Source organism: Gopherus evgoodei, chromosome 6 (assembly GCF_007399415.2).
Source record: "Gopherus evgoodei ecotype Sinaloan lineage chromosome 6, rGopEvg1_v1.p, whole genome shotgun sequence".
Classification (NCBI taxonomy): Eukaryota; Metazoa; Chordata; order Testudines; family Testudinidae; genus Gopherus; species Gopherus evgoodei.
In genome coordinates this window covers 114,293,527-114,309,262 of record NC_044327.1, presented here as the reverse complement: position 1 = coordinate 114,309,262, position 15,736 = coordinate 114,293,527, and the positions used below count along the sequence as shown (strand labels likewise).

At 44.5% G+C, this 15,736-nt stretch overlaps 1 protein-coding gene across 1 annotated transcript in view; it reads right to left on the bottom strand.

The window, feature by feature from the left end:
* The window catches only part of CCBE1 (collagen and calcium binding EGF domains 1), a 176,304-nt gene extending 162,345 nt beyond the window's left edge, over positions 1–13,959 (bottom strand). The window contains exons 1-2 of the mRNA XM_030567911.1: positions 13,829–13,959; positions 13,627–13,707 (exon numbers count right to left, since the gene is read on the bottom strand). Of these exons, the coding sequence (XP_030423771.1) occupies positions 13,627–13,707; positions 13,829–13,959 (212 nt within the window). The remainder of the gene's footprint in view (positions 1–13,626; positions 13,708–13,828) is intronic.
* Positions 13,960–15,736: the final 1,777 nt, after the last annotated feature.

Sequence of the window (15,736 nt, the reverse complement as noted above, 5' to 3'; positions counted from 1 at the left end):
ACCCGTGCCATAGGTTGCCTACCCCTGCTCTAGAGCTATTAAAAGCATGTATTTATGGGACTTTGAGGCTTCTCTCTTCAGTTATCTTAACAAAACATCATTGCTAAGGGTAATAATGGTTTCGGGTTGGGAATTTGAATGGAAATTAATCACCACATTTCCAGATGCTCTTTTGAAAAACCCGCCCTTAGCCTCCATACTGCAAAACATTATGATGCATTCACATTTGGGGTAGATGGGAGGTTATTAATAAAGGATAAACAACATTAGCAAAGTGAAAGGTTGGCAGCAGGGGGCTGCATTCAGAAAGCTTGTGGAGTACCTGGTGCTGAGCTGAGGTGATTTGTAGAGCTGCACAGAACTGGTTACACTCTTGTTCCTAAGAGGAGTGCTAATTTTCCTCCAGCAATAGCAGCTAAGCATGTCACTTGCACACTGTGGAACAGCAGATACATCCATTGCTCCAAAAGAAAAAAGCCCTTTGCGAGGCTCCTCCTGTAACACTCCCTTAGGAAAATAAGAGAACTTGCATTTTGCACTGCGTGATTTAGATGTCTGTGTAAGATTCCGACTGAACTTAGCCCAGAGGGCTGTCATCCAACATGGACTAGACTTCACAGAGAATGTATTAATCCTTTGCTCTTCTGCAGCAGAGTACACATTTTGACACCATTTGTGGTCTTGATGGGTTTGCCAGGCAGGCAACCTCAGATCCATAAGATGATCTTTTACCAAGAGTTCCTGAAGAAACTCACCCCCTTTTCTGTGCAGCAAATTTGGAAAATATGTATAAGTGTTACCACGTGTGAAAGTGCTTTTCTCTAGGTCTTAAGTTTTTGTATATTGCCAACAACCACAATAGCTAAGTGCTTCAGAGAAAAATTTGGGGAGGTTCTGGTTTTTGTGCAGAAAATAACTTTTGGAGTATTATCCAAACTATCATCTGCATCCACCTTTGACTACCTTTGAGAGAAAGGATCATCCAGTATACAGTGCACTAGCCTAAGACTCAGAAGACCAAGGTCCAAGTCCCTGCTCAATCATAGATGTCCTATGTGATCTTGGGCAAGTCACTTAGCCTCTCTATGCCTCAATCTCCCATCTATAAAAGATATGGATAACAGTACTTCCTAGCCTCTCAGAAGTGTTGTGAGGATATGTACATAAAAGACTGTGTTTCTCAGATGCTACGGTAAAGGGTTAGGGGGATATATTAGCGAAGGCACACAGATATATCCTAATCCTTGGTATTGCATCTCATAAGCAGCAAGTATATGATCCAAAACTATATAAACCTCAGTGAAGACTTACAAGAGATCATATATAAATGTTAAACGTGTTTAGTACACATACTATAGTATTCTGAGACTGCAAACACTGATTTTCATAAACATTCCCAGTTAAACTACATGGTGACAGCATACCAATTGTACTATGCCTTATAAAAATGAGGCTGTGACCTTGGTATGGGACACATTTTTAATTTAAAAAAAGACATAAAATACTAGAAGACTGTATTGCTCGTTGTCAATGATAATTTTAGGCCTGGTCTACACACAGTTTTTGTAGGAGCATATGTTGGGTAGGGGTGTGATTCTTTTACTGACACATTTATACCACTACAACCACTAATGTGGGCACAGTTATGCCCCTGTAAAGGTGTCTTATTCTAGCATAGCTCATTCCCTTTCCTGAACAAGCAGAAGAACCTTTATACTGGTATAACTGCACCCACAATAAGGGAGGGTTGTACCACTTTAACTATACCAGTCCAGTTAAAGCAGTACAACTTCAGTGTTTAAACGAGGCCTCTGTCACTAGCACAAATGTGTCTCCAATCAGTAATGGTGGAAAGTTACCATGACCAACTACCAGCAATTCAGGTACCTACATAAGATGCGTGCATGGTGTTGGTTTTGCTCCTATTGACAGAGGTCCACATCATAATTCACCACAACAGTTGACACCAATCAGTTCCTTTGGTAGTCTCAGCAAAGATGTCAAGCCAAGGACTGAATGGGCACAAAACCTTTGTTACTGGGGTGCTACTTCAAAGTAGTAGTGAGGGTAAATGAGTAGGTGGCATGGGGAAGTTTAGTCCGCTGCCCTGGTTTACCTGTTTTGGGAAAAAATAACATGCTACATTTTCCTACAAACTATCCATTTTCACAAGCTCTAAGTTCTGAGTAAGAACAATTAAACAGCAAAGATAGAAGAAAGAGATGTAGCTATTAGAAGCACTTCTGCATTCAGCATGACCACAATTATACTTATTAGTCCTTGAGAAAGCTCATTGTGCTACTGATTTTAATCCGAATTACTAAAAGTCAGATGCTGAAAATAGCAAGTCTATGGGCCAAATCCTAAAAGATGCTGAGCATCCAAGTCTCCCATCCAAGTCAGTGGGACTCAGCACATCTCAGGATATGGTTCTATGTTTTTGTTTTGGTGCCTAGAGGCCTAAGGTTTGAGATAGACAGACAGACAGACAGATTTTATACATGACAGATGCATTGACATATCTAGTTCTGAAATTCTCATTTTGAAAATGATGACTAAATAATATTCATCATTCATTTATAGTCACACTCACAATATGCTAGGCACAGAGGTACCAGCACTGTCCCAAAGAGCTAGCAGGCCATTGCACTTTAAAGTATGTGAAATAAAATCTATTAGTTTATGGAAACAAACATTCTTGGCAAAAGCATTGTTACAGATGTTGTAGCTGTTTATTTTTCTAAAACAAACAAAAAAAAAGCACCACAAGTAAAATATAACCAAGAACATCTCATCCTCAGCAAACTTCCAGCATGCAGTACATTATCCTCCAAGATAACTGGGGCTTATGCATTCTTTTGCCCTAACTGGATAAATGTCATTTACAATTTAATATTGCAACGAGAATCAGGGTTAGGTTGATTCCGCTGAAAGTGATGACAGCAGAGTTTTGGATTAGAAAGGCCATGGAAATGGTGTCTGGAAAGCAAAAAAGAGTCTTAAGATAAAATATCACCTTTGCTTTCTCTGGCTGAAAACTTCAAAAAAATCTATGTAGTCAAATTAACTGGGAAGCAATGCAACAGGCTCTTCAGGGACTCTGGGAACTAAGAACTGAACATGGTCTCAGGGGGCATATCAGTAAAGTACTGCCCTTTGTGAAGCAGTTCAGTTCTAACTTACTTGCAATAACTTTTATCCTTTAAGAATGTGTAAAATGATACAGTCTATAAAAACTGGACTCTGCCAGCACCAACAACATTCAATAGAATAAAAAGATGACTTTTTTTAAGAATGTGATCTTTAGTCAGCATCACAATTAGCTAGCTTATAGGCATACATGTATTTCTGCCTTATATTTGAATTATCTTTTTGTTATAAAGTTTAGAGTATCCTTTTCATGGCAGAATTTAACACCTGCAATACTATACTGACTACAGATATTTTTAGCTGCCAGACAATTATGAGATAAGAAAACGGACAATATTTCAGAGTTGTACAATCATTATATCCTCTTTCAAAAGCCTGCATGGATTTATTCTAGGGAAATACTGGCTAATCTGATGATATTGTTAGTACTTAAGAGCCTGATAACTTTCGAAATCATCACTCTCTTCATATATATATTACCCATATTTTGAATAAGACTATAATTCTTATTTAGCACCTACTTTTAGTCCAGCATCATGCTTCATTCACTCAGTTGTACCACCAACCTCTCAGGAGACAATTTATCCATGATAATGATTAGAACATCTGGAGCACTTTCCTCCCAAGGACTGCAAAGCATTTTACAAACTTTAATCAGTTAGGCCTCATCATTACACCCCATGAGGCAGGTACATTGGGGACTGGTCCTGCTTTGAGCAGCGGGTTGGATTAGATTACCTCCTGAGGTCCCTTCCAACCTTGATATTTTATGATTCTATACATTGTGCACATTTTATAGATGGGTAAACCAGGACTAACAGTAGTTTCAGGCATGATTCTGGTCCCATCTGAGTCAATGGCAAACTTCTCATTGACTGCAAGATGGGGAGGACTGGTCAAACAGAGAGAATCCAGGAATTCAAACTGCCAGTCTTTATTCCAACCAGTAGATAGATGTACTCTCTCTTTATTGCATGGGTGCATGTGCACCAATATCAGCACACATTAGTAAGGAAGAACACAGCATGTTCTAACATGGATGCTTTGTAAATTCACTCATGCAAGTTTAGTGAGCAGTCTGAGCTAAAATTTGCTGTAGCGATATAAAAGGCCCAGTCCTCTGAGATACCTAATATCCTCCTCTCCCATTAAAGTACAGAATCTGGAGGGCACTCAGCACCCTTTAGCAGATGCTCAAGCACACAGGGTTGGACCCGAAATAAGTATCTACTGCATCTGGTGGTTTCCATGACTTTGAGACACAAACATTCTCTCATTTTCCCATCTGTTACTAAAGTGTATTTTGCACTGGACTGTTCTTTTATTCCTATAGTTTAAATTACTATATAACTGTAATGTTTAGTCAATGTTTTTTTTTATTAGCAAATATCTTTACTAAACCTCTAGATTGGAATTTCTCAAACGGGGGTCCACAAGGGTACTCCAGGGGGTGCGCGGGCCCTGCTGATTAACTCCTCCCCTTCCTTCTCAGTGCCTCCTGCACGCTGGGGAACAGCAGTTCAGTGGTGAGCAGGAGGAACTGATAGGGAGGAGGAGAAGCAGGGATGGAGCACACTCGGGGGAGGGGGTGGAAAGAGGTGGGGAAGAGGCGGGATGAGGTGGAGTGGGGGCAAGAAGAGATGGGGCAGGGCTGGGGTATTGGGGGAAGGGATGGAGGTGGGGCGGGACCTGAGGCTGAGCAGGTCTATGAGGGTCTATGAAAATCTTAAATCAAAATGGGGGTCCTCAGGTTGCTAAAATTTGAGAAGCACTGCTCTAGATTATCATTCTGGAATATATCTATTATAAACCAATCTCCATTATATCATAGACATTTATTATACGATATTTAAATTCTCTCACTTGAAAATACTATGCAGGATTTACTTGATTGTGAGGTTAGGTTTTGTTTGTTTTCAAAAAGGAGGACAACTCCAACAAGTATTCATACGTTTCCAAAATTGCCTTCGGATGTTCTCTGGTATGACTGTGGCATTACATTAAATTACAGGCTAAGCCTCCTTAATTTGGAAATAACTAAATTTACAGACCTATAATCCTAACCACTGCCACATTCTCATGGGAACAGAGCTATTCTGTCTTATGATGAAGTGGGTGCAGGGTGTCCCATTTAACATTGTTTCTTAGAGGAACATACAGTTGGTCACCATAGCTCAGAGTGACAAACTTCATTCAATCATCTACCAGATTGCTACTGAGCACGAGAATAATATAGGACACCACTGTATGATATGAAAATGAGCAAAGCGAACTATCCACAAAAATACCTATAAGTGGTGAAAGAAGTGTGCTGGGTGGTCATGTCTACTGCTAGGGCTAAACCAAGATGTACAAAATGAATGACTTATCAAATACAAGCCAAGTAACACACATACCCTGGAGCAGTGAAGGAACTTTGCTAATACCATTCTAATTTGGCATACCAATAAAGCTATTAGGGACTGTTTAAAGGGGTTAAGCAGATTAAATATGATATATGCAGTATCTGAGATGGTGGAAACATTATAATAATTAAGGGCTCTGTCTTATAGAATCATAGAATATCAGGGTTGGAAGGGACCTCAGGAGGTCATCTAGTTGAACCCTCTGCACAAAGCAGGACCAATCCCCAGATAGATTTTTGCCCCAGATGGCCTCCTCAAGGATTGAATTCACAACCTTGGGTTTAACAGGCCAATGCTCAAACCACTGAGCTATCCCTCCCCTGCCCCAAATTTTTTTTTGGAGATATACCAATCTCCTAGAACTGGAAGGGACTGAAAGGTCATTGAGTTCAGCCCCCTGCCTTCACTAGCAGAACCAAGTACTGATTTTTGCCCCAGATTCCCTAAGTGGCCCCCTCAAGGTTTGAACTCACAACTCTGGGTTTAGCAGGCCAATGCTCAAACCACTGAACTATCCCCTGCCTCCCCTTCCTTGCAATTAGAATCCAATCAGATTCTAATTGATTTCAGGTGGAGTTCTGGGTGCCTGAGAAATGCAAGATCAAGTCCTGTATCATATTATATGTTTAGCAATGACCAGAATTTATTGTCTATGGATACGAAAGCTTATTATTGGTACATGCCACTTAATTTATTGTTAAAAAAAAATAAAAGTAAGGCTTAAGAATACTGGCCATGCTGAAGCACCAACTGCTATTCAAATCTGTTCCTCTGTTCTCTTATGGAAATAAATAAAAGCACCATCTAAAAATAAATACAAACCAAGCTAAGCCAAAGGGCCAAACTCTACACATACTAGAAGAAAAAAAAATACATCTAGTCATGTACAAGGTCACTATGATCACAAGTGAATAATATCAAAATATTCCCTTTGGCCTGGCCCTGCTTTTGGCTCATCTTTACTCATAAGCTCATAATGAAGCCACACCCTACCTCAAGCCTCCATTGGCTTGCTCAGTTTTAGTAGGTGTATTCTGCCAGTGCACTACAAAAGAAACACATTAGCATTAACTGGAGAATATTTTTGTGTTTTAAATTCTTCTGGGAGCAGCCTCACAGATTGGCTGGTAGCATAAGCTACTACCATAGTGATGCCTCTTGCTTCTCCATCTCAGGACAGAGGTCAAAGCCTGCACCACATAGGTACCGCTTGCTATTATTGATCAGTGGTAAAATCTGATAGGGATGACAGCCTCCTCTGCAAGGCAGGATGAGTGAGGTGATGCAACACAGGACAGATGTTCTCTAAATGGAAAAGCAGAGCCCAGAAATGGGGAAGTTAACCCACTTTTCAGACTTATTCTCATTGCCTAGGGCCAAATGCTACAGCAGAATAGGGGTAAATGGGAGACCTCAGAGAGGTTGCGATGAGGGGCTCTTCCTCCCAGGAGTGGCTCCAGGACCCAGCACACCAAGCACGTGCTTGGGGTGGCAAGCTGCGGGGGGCACTCTGCCAGCGCCGCAAGGGCAGCAGGCAGGCTGTCTTCGGCGGCTTGTCTGCGGAGGGTCCACTGGTCCCAAGGCTTCAGCAGACCTCCTGCAGGCTTGCTGCCGAAGCCGTAGGGGCGAAGGGTCGCCGAAGCCGCAGGGGGACCAGCGGACCCTCTGCAGGCAAGCCACCAAAGGCAGCCTGCCTGCCGTGCTTGGGGCGGCAAAATGCCTAGAGCCACCCCTGCTTCCTCCCCTCACAATCCTGAAGGTTGGCAAGAGATGACTGTATACCACTTCCACTGCTACAGTGTTGCAAATTCTAACAATATTAGGTAATTTACTTAGAGCCCCAGCTCCTGGACACAAGTAATTACATGGGAATTACAGCAATGATTTTAAAAAATAAAATAAAAGGATATCCTAGCTAGAGTTTTTTCCATCCTGTGAAAAACAGTGAAAGTTTGAAAAACAAAATTTTTCCCACATCAGGATAAAATGTCCACATATATAAATTTCCACAATATAAATTTCTGAAAATAAATTCATTTTGTTTTGATAAATTAAAAATGTTTCTTTTCAATTTCAATCCTTTCTATTTTTTTAATTTAATATCAAATAAATTTCAAAACAAATCAAAACTTTTCATTCTAAAAATGTCAAACAAGACATTTTTAAATGGATTTTTTCAATTTTGTTTCTAAACAAAATGTTGTCAAAATCTGTGCAATGTTATGAAAAAATTCAATTTTTTCAAAATGGCATTTCTTTACAGAAAAGAGTGAAAATATTCACATAGTGGACAAAAGTTTGAAAACATGACCCAAATGAGCCCTAAAGACTTAGAAACCGGAAGGCAAGCAAAAAGAACCCAAAAGTTACTTTTTAAAAAAAAATCTAATTTAAAGCCAATCTCATTACCTTTTCAGTTTGATTAACTGTGATTTTTTTAAAGCTTGGGGTAGGCAATACTACAGACTGCTACTACAGACATGGACTGTGACGCCGCTTATATCCAGGAAAAGTCTTGCCTCACTGCACACAGAGCAGAACAACATTGTTATTGCTGCATTTGGGACCCCTCGAGTGTGGGAGAATTTTTCAAATTGGAGGATTGGGCCAAAAGAATCTGACAAGGTTCAACTAGGACAAGTGTAGAGTCCTCCACTTAGGACGGAAGAATTCATTCACTGCTACAGGCTGGGGACCGAATGGCTAAGCGGCAGTTCTGCAGAAAAGGACCTGGGGATTATAGTGGACAAGAAGCTGGATATGAGTCAACAGTGTGCCCTTGTAGCCAAGAAGGCTAACAGCGTATTTGGTTGCATTAGTAGGAGCATTACCAGCAGATCAAGGAAAGTGATTATTCCCCCCTCTTCAGCATTGGTGAGGTCACATCTGCAGTATTGCTTCCAGTTTTGGGCCCCCCACTACAGAAAGGATGTGGACAAATTGGAAACAGTCCAGCAGATGGCAACAAAAATGATTAGGGGACTGGGGCACATGACTTATGAGGAGAGGCTGTGGGAACTGGGCTTATTTAGTCTGCAGAAGAAAAGTGAGGGGTATGGTAGCAACTTTCCACTACCTAAAGGGGGGTTCCAAAGAGGATGGAGCTTGGCTGTTCTCAGTGGTGGCAGATGACAGAACAAGGAGCAATGGTCTCAAGTTGCAGTGGGGGAGGTCTACGTAGGATATTAGGAAAAATTATTTCACTAGGAGGGTGGTGAAGCACTGGAATGGGTTACCTAGGGAGGTGGTGGACTGTCCATCCTTAGAGGTTTTTAAGACCTGGCTTGACAAAGCCCTGGCTGGGATGATTTAGTTGGGATTGATCTTGCTTTGACCTCCTGAGGTCTCTTCCAACCCTAATCTTCTATGATTCTACCTTCAGGGAGGGCAAACACACCTCAGTAAATGGACCTCACACTGCTCATTCTGCTCCTTCAGTCTTCAAACTCTCCACAGTCAAAGGTCGCTCTCTCAATAAGGCTGTTTCATTGATCTGAAAACTCTGCCTCTGAAACACTAACACTTTAAATCCCATTCAGCAGCCTTCCTTTTCTCCACTGCTTATTACCGTTTCTCTGTAAAATGTTTTGTGGTACTGTGTTTTAAGGAATTGTATGCAATAATGAACTCTATTGCACCTTTAAAAGACTAAGCCATGGGGATGCGGGGAAGGAAGACAGGAGATTCAGCAGTCGGTTGGGGCAGGGACCAGTGAAGAAAAAAGGACTTAGTCATAGCACCATCCAACCCTTTCCAGAGTGTGTGATGATATACTAACGCTCTCTGGGGACAGCAGTGAGTGGACTGTGACTTCCCTTTGGCTGGTCATCTACATTGATATATTCTGTAATCCCAGATGTAGTTATGGGTTCATTGATTCATCTGTTCCAAGGCCAGAAGGGATGACTGTGTCATCTAGTCTGACCTTCTGCATAACATAGGCTGGAGAACTTCCCCAAAATAATTCCTAGAGAAGATCTTTTAGAAAAACATCCAATCTTGATTTAAAAATGGTCAGTGATGAAGAATCCACCACACTCCCTGGTAAATTGTTCCAATGGTTAATTACTTTCACTATTAAATATTTACACTATATTTCCAGTATGAATTTGTCTAGCTTCAACTTCCAGCCACTGGATCATGTTAAACCTCTCTTGGCTAAATCGAAGAGCTCATTATTAAATATTTGTTCCCTGTGTAGATATTTATCAACTATAATCAAGTCATCCCTTAATCTTCTGTGTATTAAGCTAAATAGATTGAGGTCTTTGAGTTTGTCATTATAAGGCACGTTTTCTTATCCTGTAGTCATTCTCCTTGCTCTTCTCTGAACCCTCTCCAAATAAACATCCTTCTTGAATTGTGAGCACCAGAACTGGGCACAGTAATCCAGCAGTGGTCACATCAATATCAAATAGAGACATAAAATAACCTCTGCTCCTACTCAAGATCCCCTTGTTTATGCATCCCAGGATCTACAGGCTTTTCTAGTCACAGATTCACAAGGGGAACTCATGATAAGTTGATTATCCATCACAACCCCCAAATCTTTTTAGTCACTGCTTCCCAGCATAGAATCCCCCATCCTACAAACATGGCCTACATTCTTTGTTCCTAGATGTACACATTTACATTTATCCATATTCAAACACATATTGTTTGCTTGCTACAGGCACTGACTTTTCAAAGTGCCGGTTGGTGGGGGCAGGGGGCACCATCCCTGGCTCTGCCCTAAGCCCTGCCCCAATTCCACTCCTTCCCCAAGTCCTCACCCAGTTCTGCCCCCTTCCCATAGCATGCCGTGTCCTCGCTCCTCCCCCATCCTGCCCAGAGCCTCCTGCATGCCATGAAACAACTGATTGTGGCAGGCAGGAGGAACTGATCTGTGGGGCCCACCGACAGGAGGGAGGCACTGGTGGGGGGTGGGGATGAGCTAATAAGGGAGTAGCACCCATCATTTTTTCCTTGTGGGTGCTCCAGCCCCAGACCACCCACAGAGTCGGTGCCTATGTTGCATGCTCCCCGTTTATCTATTAATCCAAATCTCTCTCAATCAATAGTCTATCTTCTTCATTATTTACCACTCCCCCAATTTTTGTGGCATCTGCAAACTTTCAGTGATGGTTTTATGTTTTCTTCCAGGTCACTAATAAAAATGTTAAACAGCGTAAGGCCACAACTGTTCCGTGAGGGATCCCACTAGAAACACATCCACTAGTGACAATTCCCCATTTACAGCTAGAGTGGAGGCAGAACCTATGTGCATTGCAAAGCTACATTTTCAAACCACCTATGTGTATACTAAATAAAAGGCATTGTGAAAAGAAAAACAATCCGTCAGCAAAAGAGGTTTTTAAAAACTCCCCTTTGTCTTCTATCATTTATGGATTTCTTTAATGCCTTTCACTAGCACCAAAGTGCTTTCACCATATCACATGCTCCCTCTATGTAATAGCAGATCACTTAGCGCACACACACACCAATGTAGCTACCTCTGGAAGTGGCTATGTAGAGGAAAGTGCCTCTCATAGGCTAAACATTTTGTCTGAGAGAGACTACATTACTCAGGACATTGGTAATTAGATATTCGTTTGCTTGCTGTTTATGTCTTTGTCAAAGGCTCTGGATACATTTATAGACATTAGAAACAATTCTAGTTTTGACAATTTCTTGCAGACAACTGGATATAAAAAGGACATTCCTCAAATTTACAAACATATAATAAAAAGTGGAAACTCAGAGACAGTATCTCTGATCAATAACTACAGGAAGGCCATCCTTAAAGACATAACATCCTTCCCATCAACTTATCTCAGGCAAACGTCTAAGTAAATAGATGGATTTATGAACCATACCCCAAAGGTTAAACTCTTTCAGATCAACAGGGAAAGTGAGTTCCACAGTCCAAGACCACCCCATTGAGAACATCTGGCCAGCACGCCCCAAACATTCAAATCTAGGGGCTGCTAGCTAGGGCATGTTGGCTAATTTTAAATGCAGCCCTAGTTAGTGCATGGCAAGAGGAAGTGTCAGTTATGCAAATCATGCAGGGTTTCATACACCAATATCATTCCCTTGAACTGCACCCCCGTGGAACGTGAAACCATTCACTTCTAAGACATATGCTATAGCCTGGCACAGATGAAACCCAGCAATGATTGAAAGCCATAATTATATGATGATGTTTTCAGTGGGTTCATAATAGACAAGTATCTATCTAAAAAAAAGAATGTTTGTCACTATTGGTCCCTTTGTTGGTAGTCACAGCAGAGAGGTCAACTATGAAATGGGCCCAGGAATGAATTATCCCCTTACCCCGGTAGGTTGTTCACTCGAGGTTAAGATTAAGACAAATGCTACCAGAGTGATGTGGTTGGAAGCCTATACTGCTACTTCCCAAGCTGCACCCTTGGAGAGCTGCTATAATTTAGAAAACGTTACTAGTACACAGGGGTTACCTGCTACAGTACCTAATTCAATGTCTCCAGAGCAAGTGTTGAATACGCTGCATCCCATTCACTACACAGAGTGACTTCCCTAAGTCTAAGCACGAAGCAGACACAGCTGCTGAAAGACTTTGCAAGGGAACACGATAGAGCCAATCAAATGTTAAACATTTCTTTCTGGCTGACTTCAGATACAACTTTTGTAAACAACATGCAACCGTTAAACCAGCTATTCATCTTCTCGATAGGACTGTCATGAATGTTTACATGTGTAGTACTATCAGCACCCATAGCCTACAAACTCCAAATACACACTCTTACACACACACACAAAAAATACACACTCGCACTGTCACCACACACTCGCTGATCACAACAGTCACACAAGTGCCATAACACCGCATCCATCATAACACACAGGAAGAGACTGTCAAGCATTCTCACAGGATTGAGCCAGGTCTGGGAACTTCACTACACAATATCTGGTGCCACATCAGCAACTGTGGCCACTCTGCCTGGCACAACAGTCCTCAGGAGGCTGCGTGTGTTTGATGATGACACTCACTACCACAATACAACAATCACACAAGTGCCATAATACACCAATCACAACACACAAAGACAAGCACACACTATCACAACACAGTAACCACACAATACAACACACAAGTGTCACACACACAAGAAGATGGTCATACATTCTCATACCAACAAGCACACACCAGCTATCACAACATAATGCACTTCCCCACAAACAAAGGCAGTGGCAGTCTCATTCTGGTAACAAGTACACACACACTCATAACACAGTGACTATACCACACAAGATACCGGTGGCACACACTGAGGAGGTGGCAGTCCCACACGCTGGTACCACACACACACACACACACACACACACACACACACACACACAGGCAGCAGTCCCGGTAACACACACACGGGGGGCAGTCCCGGTAACACACACAAGGAGGCGGCAATCCCACGTGCTGGTAATACACACACATACTGTGCTTGTAACAGCACACAGAGGAGAAGGAGATAGCAGCCCTGGTAACACACACACACACACACACACACACACACATAGAAGGGGGCAGTTCTGGTCTCTCACACACACACACGCACAGAAGGGGGCAATCCCGGTAACGCGGGCACACACACACACAGGCGGCAGTCCCACGTGCTGGTAACACACACACACACACACAGAAGGGGGCAGTCCAGGCAAAACACACACACACACCGACAAGGGGGTAGCAGTCCCGGTAACACACACACAGGCGGCAGTCCCACGTGCTGGTAACACACACACGCACAGAAGGGGGCAGTCTCGGTAACACACACATACACACACACCGACAAAGGGGCAGCAGTCCCGGTAACACACACACACACAGGCGGCAGTCCCACGTGCTGGTAACACACACACACACACACACACAGGCGGCAATCCCACGTGCTGGTAACACACACACACACACAGAGAAGGGGGCAGCAGTCCCGGTAACACACACACACACAGGCGGCAGTCCCACGTGCTGGTAACACACACACACACACACACAGAGAAGGGGGCAGTCCCGGTAACACACACACGCCGGCCCCGGCCCCGCCTCGCTCACCTGAAGCAGGTGGCCAGCTCGCCGCTGGGTTTCAGGCACGGGTACCGGCTGGTGGCGATCCTGTTCTCGGAACAAACCTCCCTGCGGGAGAAGCCGGAGAGAAGAGGCGGCTTTAGCCAGAGCCCGAGGGGGGCCGGGCGGGGGCTGCCAGGTGCGGCGCGGGCTGGGAACTGGCCCCGGTGGGGCGAAGCGGGGGACTCACCTGTCGCGCTCCTCGGGCTCCTCTCGGTAGGTCCAGGTGTGCCCCAGAGCCAGGAGCAGGAGCAGGGCAGCCAGGCTCCGGGGCAGCAGCCACCGCCGCCCAGCCCCTCCCGGGTCGCCCTGCAGCACCATCAGGCGGGCTCTGCTTCCGCGGCTCCCTGGGCCTCCTAGGAGAGCAGCGCCGCAGCCCCCGCCTGCGAGGAGGAGAGCGGCCCCCTGCGGCGGCACAGCAGCGGCCAGATGTTAGCGCGGGGGCGGCCTGGAGAGGGGCGGCCGCTGCAGCCAGATGCTCCACAGGGGGCAGGCAGCGGTACCCGGGGGCGGCGGGGTCCTAGCCAGAGGCACGGGCAGTGGGGAAAGAGGTAGCCAGATGTTGCAGCGGGAGCAGGCAGGGGCAGCTAGGGGACGAGGCAAAGGCTGGCGGTATCTAGACGTTGCGGAGGGGTCAGGCAAGGTAGTTAGGGGGTTCGGGAACCAGGCAGACGCTGCAGTAGCCAGATGTTGCAGAGGGAGCAGGCAGGGATAGTTAGGCGGGCTCGGGAACCAGGCAGATGCTGTAGTAGCCAGATGTGAGGGGCAGGCAGGGTAGCTAGGGGAGCTCGGGAACCAGGCAGACACTGGGGTAGCCAGATGTTGGGGGGGCAGGCAGAGGTAGCTAGGGAACCAGGCAGACGCTGGGGTGGTCAGATGTTGCACGAGGGGGATGGGCAGGTAGGGGTAGCTAGAGGCTTCAGCAAGAGGCGGGACTGGACGCGGGACAGAAGTTCCCTGGAGCCCGTGTCCCTGTCCGCAGGCAAGTGCGGAGGCAAGCCGCGCCGTAGCTGAGTGGCTGTCGGGGGGGGGGTGTATTTATGGAGTGTGGGGGTCACTTTCCTAGCGCAGGAATCTCCCCGTCTGCCGTTCTTACGCTCCTGTGTTAACGCGCGGGGAAATCGCCCTTGCCGTTGTCCGTTTTTACTGACTCGCGATCCGGATTTAGCCCTGTTCTGTTATCTGCCCTGCGATCCTACAGCCGAAGGGAAAGAACGAAACACGTGGGGAAGAGGGGAGGGCGGGGGCGAGAGAGGTCAGAGAAACCCAAAGACTCGGACAGGAAAACCCAACAGTCTAAAGCCGCCCTAGGAGGTAGGAACGATGAGAGGCTGAGTGTCGGCACATGGCTGCCTTCCAGATCCAGCCTTATCTTACTTGTCTCTCTCACAAGTACAACATAGCCACAGGATCTCCGCTTCAAGTGTTGTTTACCTTTGTGCACAGTTCTGCCTTCCACACCATTCACATAGGGGAGATCAACTGATAAAATAATGCATCAGCTGGGGCCCCCTGCCCCATGTCATCCTGTTTTTATAGTTAAAAACCCTTTGGGAGCAAATACAATAGAGGAACAAACCCCCAAATGAACCTACCTTTGTAAATTGGGAGGAGAGCTGAGAAACATTAAATCATTAAATGGGCTTTGATAGTAGGGGTCCTGTCTACAACAAGAAAAGCTTTTGGACAAAATTTAGTGCTTACAACTACAGTCCTTTCACCCTGCAGTGCTGGAAACAATTTACAGAAGTAGCATTATAACCCCAGTTTACAGCTGGAGAAACTGAGGAACAGAGTTTAAAGACCACAGTGTGACCCCTTTACTTCCACCACTAATGCTGCTGACCTCACTGCGATGAATAAGGCCATACTGTGAATAAATTGTCCAATACCACAGAGGCAAACTGGAACAATTTAATTTCAGGGCCTTTCAGAAGTTTCCACTGAACTGCCAACCAGACTCTGCTTTGCTGTAATAACCTCAGGAATAAAGAGTTTTGTTCTATTACTTACACTAGCAAAACTGCTTTTCTGTTTTGGGGATATTTGATGGTCCCATCTCACAATTATAATAACCTGCTTCTGTATCTCACTGAAG